This window comes from Lepidochelys olivacea (genome assembly GCF_965140295.1).
Source record: "Lepidochelys olivacea isolate rLepOli2 genome assembly, chromosome: 4".
Lineage (NCBI taxonomy): Eukaryota > Metazoa > Chordata > Testudines > Cheloniidae > Lepidochelys > Lepidochelys olivacea.
In genome coordinates this window covers 2,293,024-2,297,847 of record NC_140414.1, presented here as the reverse complement: position 1 = coordinate 2,297,847, position 4,824 = coordinate 2,293,024, and the positions used below count along the sequence as shown (strand labels likewise).

General features: G+C 46.3%; 1 protein-coding gene across 1 annotated transcript; it reads right to left on the bottom strand.

Moving 5' to 3' along the window:
• Positions 1-3,489: 3,489 nt before the first annotated feature.
• On the bottom strand, positions 3,490-4,337 carry LOC311520110 (uncharacterized protein; the record flags this gene model as incomplete). The annotated part of the gene is made up of 1 exon (XM_084627350.1): positions 3,490-4,337. The coding sequence occupies one exon, from the start codon at positions 4,335-4,337 to the stop codon at positions 3,714-3,716; it is 624 nt and encodes a 207-aa protein (XP_084483476.1). The 3' UTR covers positions 3,490-3,713.
• Positions 4,338-4,824: the final 487 nt, after the last annotated feature.

The following is a 4,824-nucleotide window of genomic DNA, read 5'->3' as shown; positions in this document are numbered from 1 at the left end:
ATGTTGAGTTCTTAATACACAGACTGAATTCCCTCTCAGCCTGAGACCAATCTCTGCAGTTCAAATTCTGAGTCTTCCAGACAATCTTCCAGGTGTTGAGATTGGGGAAGAGACAGGCCACGTGGAGGTGTCTTTGACTCTCATTCATATTTTTTCTCCAGCTGCTAGGTAGATTCTTGCCGTGATGCTGGGGTTAGTGAGCCCCCAATATGGAGCAGCAGTTTGCTTCCTGCACCTTGTGGTAGGCATGTCACAGCTCCTTCATTTTGACCCCGCACGGCAGTGTGTCCCTGTCATGGCCCCTTTCTATCATGCATCACGAAATCTGAGTGCGCACCTCGGGAGTTACACCGCAGAAAGCTGCTTTCCTGTGCAGAAACTTGCCCGTGTAGACAAGGCTGCAGAGGACTTCCATAAGAACGCACGACAGGTCATAGACTGGGTCAGACCAATGCTCCGTCAAGCCCAGTGTGCTACCTGAGAGCAACCAGTGCCAGATGCATTGGAGGGAAAGAACAGAACAGGCTTGTTGACCTGCAAGGTGAGGGTCTTTCACCTTTATATTTAACTTCATTGTTCTCGATTCCTACTTATCCTATATCTAACTACCCCTCCTCTGAGGTCTCTGGGCAAATCAGGTGTGAACCACTCCTTTGACACAGACGTGTCCCAATCCAGCTGAATTGAGGCAGAATTTGGGCCAATGTCAGTTTGGAAAAGGCCTGCTTCACCCAGGTTTCTCAAAGTATCCGTTGCTGTGAACCGCATGTCGTGTGGATGTGCAAACTCCAAAGATAGCAAACATGAAAAAAAAAAAAACGCAAAGCCGGTTCTGAGGTTTCCAGAGCCAGGCTTGAGGGTTAAAGAGCTGTGCTCAAAAGGACAAGGGGGCTCAGCAGCGATAAAAAGAACTAGTTGCAAAAACAAAACAAAAATTACATGGAAAAAAAACAACCAAACAACAACCACCCAGAAAAGCTCCCATCGCTCGCCCATCACCATTGTAGATCTTGACATCTCCTGCCTAATGTGACATCTTTGCTTTGCGAACAAGAGCCCTGGGGAACTCTCTGGCTCTTTCCCTCTCACTGGGGAAAAGGTTCCACATCTTGTCTCAAGTAGTTTTCCTCCCAACAGAAGATTTATTTTAAAATTTACCAAATAAATTCCATTTGAAATAGCAATCATTCCAGTCTATACTGGGTCTCTATTCTCGTACATGCTATTTCTCTCACATTTTCCCCCAAACCTGATTCCTTTGGAGTCAGGTTTTTATTGCAGGATTAGCCACCTTTTGCTATTTTGTAGGAGGGGGCTAGAAGAAAACCTGAATTATACTGTAACACTGAAAGTGATCACAGAATCAGCCTCTTACCTTACACTAATAAACTTCATGTGCAATTTCCTTGTTGCTGGTAACAATTTCTTCAAAGATTACAAACTATAAACCTTTAGGGCAGTTTTCTCTTAATTCCCATTTTCACCCAGTGAGCTCTGTGTGAAGTCACATTCGACCATAACCTAGGAGCCTTCCATTTCTGAGGGTTCATTTCTCCCTGGGTCTTCTCCCAGAAGTGTGGGTGGAAGGGGTCTCACACTACGTGGGAAGGCTGCATCATGAGAAAAACCACCTGTGCTCTACTTTCACACTTTCTAATCTTTCAGAGGAGCAGGAGGTGGAAAAGTGAGACACATGCATTAGACTCAAGAGCAAAACTAAGAGACCAAACCACAGACTCTGGACTCAGCATTCACGTATCCTGCAGTCTGAACTTGGAATCTGTTACATTCCCTCATTGGCTACCATCATTTAACCAACACGGAAGTGCTTCTTGTCCAGCAAGGCAGCCAGTTTGGGACCCATAGGCATGGCATGGCTCTGAAGGAATCAGCTGTTTCTCTCTCTGCTTCAGGAAACTTGGGATCCAAATGGTAAAAGACAGTTGTTCCCAGTTTCATCATGGCATCCTTTAGAAGTGTGAGCAATTCTAAAAACAGTTTACCTTGGCCACAGGTCACCATAGCGTCCATCTCTGGGGTGAAAATCAACCACTCGTACCTCTCATTTCTACCTGAGTTCTTGTCAAATCTTTGACCTTAGTTGTAGCAATTTTACACGGCTCTGGCGTAGAATTCTTCACCAACCACACAACATACCAGTAGCGATACTGAGGTAGAACTCCCCCAAATATGCCCTTTTGTTTCTTTAATCTGGTGCAACAGATTTAAATAAGGGACTAAATTCAGGTGCGGCTTAGAATCCCTCTAAGACACCAAATGTCAGGTATCTACTCAAAATGGGTGTCTTTCTGCAGCTCTATCACATTCCTCATGGATGTCATTTCCTACACATTTACAGCATCTCCCAGGAGTGAGCTGAACAGAAATGTCACTTCCATTTTTCCCATCTCTACCTAGGAAGGGATTGCATTTCCCAAATAAGAGGCAACATGCACCTGATTAGGAAGGGAAGATCTTCAGGAGCAACCTCCTGCAGGGCATGGGCCACAACTGCTTTGGGAGGCAAATGAATGGGTCTTTTGCTTAGTTCCAAATCATTTACTAGAGAATCCTCTTCCCAACCCCTTCGGGAAATAATGACCTTATCAATTGAAGAACAGGGGGATTGGGATGGCGATGGAGAATCCCTCTGATTTACCCTATGTTCTTCTGTTGTTACAGAGGGGAAAAGACATTTTTCCCTCTCCCTTCCCTATTCCTGCTCTTTGTTATACTTCAATATATTTTAAGGGAGGAAAACGGAAGTAAAAATATCTGCCTTCAGGAAAACCTGAAGCAACAGCGCTCTGATGAACTGTGACAACTGGGAATGAAACAATATGTTCCTGGTGGGGGAACTTGATGACTAACAATTGTTTTTAAATGGGGGAACAGTATAACTGTGATGCTCAGGGTTTGTTTAGACTAGGAAAAGTGATGGAGTTTAGGTCAGGTCAAGGGGAAAGCTAATGCCAACCACTGCACCTCGGCTGCATCTGCACGACAACTGTAATTGTCTTTTAACACCAAGATCACTAACTTGAGCAGCCAACGCCATGTACAGTCCTAGTGGATGTATGGCACGGGTAGTTTTTGCCTCAGTGTAGCTTGTTGGGAACAAACCTCTCTCCCCCACCTGGAGCTGATGAACATTCCTGGCTGGAGGGACACACGCTCCTTCGACTCAAAAGGAAAGGAGTTGATAGAAAACATCACAGGACTGACCCCAAAGAAGGGTGAGCTGCAAAAAGCAAAAGCAGGCAACTCATCTGGGGGAGCTGAGTAACCACGGTGAAGATGGGGCACAGATCACTAAGTGGGAATTAGCAAATGTGATTTTTTTTTTTTTAAAAAAAAACACCTTTGGCCAGCCCTAGTCAAGGCATTTGTTACAGATCACTCCCATGTGGATTTTCTGATGTCTAATAAGGGTTGAGCGCTGATTGAAGCTTCTCCCACACTCAGAGCACGTGTAGGGCCTCTCTCCTGTGTGGATTCACTGATGTGTGATAAGGGCTGAGCTTTGATTGAAGTGTTTGCCACACTCACGGCATCCATAAGGTTTCTCACCCATATGGATTCGCCGATGTATGATAAAGTATGAGCTCCGAACGAAGCGTTTCCCACACTCAGAGCATCCATAAGTCTTCTCACCTGTGTGGATTCTTCTATGTGTGGTCAGTACAGATCTCCGATTAAAGCTTTTCCCGCACTCAGAGCACATGTAGGGGGTCTCTCCTGTGTGCGTTCTCTGATGTGTGATTAGGGTAGAGCTCTGATTTGAAGCTTCTCCCGCACTCAGAGCATGTGTAGGGCCTCTCCCCTGTGTGGATTCGCTGATGTGAGAGGAGGGATGAACTGTCAATGAAGTGCTTCCCACACTCAGGGCATTCGTAAGGTTTCTCAGCCGTGTGGATTTTCCGATGTGTAATAAGGTGTGAGCTCTGCTTGAAGTGTTTCCCACACTCAGGGCATCCATAAGGTTTCTCACCCGTGTGGATTTTCCGATGTGAATTAAGGTGTGAGCTCTGCTTGAAGTGTTTCCCACACTCAGGGCATCCATAAGGTTTCTCACCCGTGTGAATTTTCCGATGTGTAATAAGGTGTGAGCTCTGCTTGAAGTGTTTCCCACACTCAGGGCATCCATAAGGTTTCTCATCTATGTGGATTCTCTTATGTGCAATGAGATGCGAGCTCTGCTTGAAGCATTTCCCACACACACAGCATGCGTAAGGTTTCTCACCCGTGTGGATTCTCAAATGTGTGAGAAGGTCCGAGCTCCCTTTGAAGCTTTTCCCACACTCGAGGCATGTGTAGCGTGTTCCTTCCAAGTTCATTCTCTCACGTGTAATAAGGTCTGACTGGCTACCGAAGTTTTCCTCTGGCCTCTGCTGACTCTCACAGGCTTTTGTTTTTTCTGGGCGTGCACAGCTCCCAGAATCATTCCCTTTGGACCTTCCTGACAATATCCCATGGGCTCCTACTCGCTCAGCATCTTCCTGCTGGGGTTCCTCCTCGTTTTCACTCACCATCCCAACACCTGACGGGAGACCGAGAGAATCCAGACGTAAGTCTCTGCCTGCGCCAGAGAGAAAGCAAATCTCAGAGAGAAGAATGGGAAAAGGGATGAAGGAACCAAAATGTGTACAGGACAGATCAAACCTATCAGGAGCTGATTTTCCCTTAAACCTTCCCCAGAGGAGAGAAAGGACGGGATCAGTTCTGGGTCCGTATCTCAGAAGAAATCTCAGGGGACAGCGAGATTGGGGAGGGACCTGCTGCCAGTTGTCAGTCAGGATAGGTGGGAAGCCATGAGTGACCTCT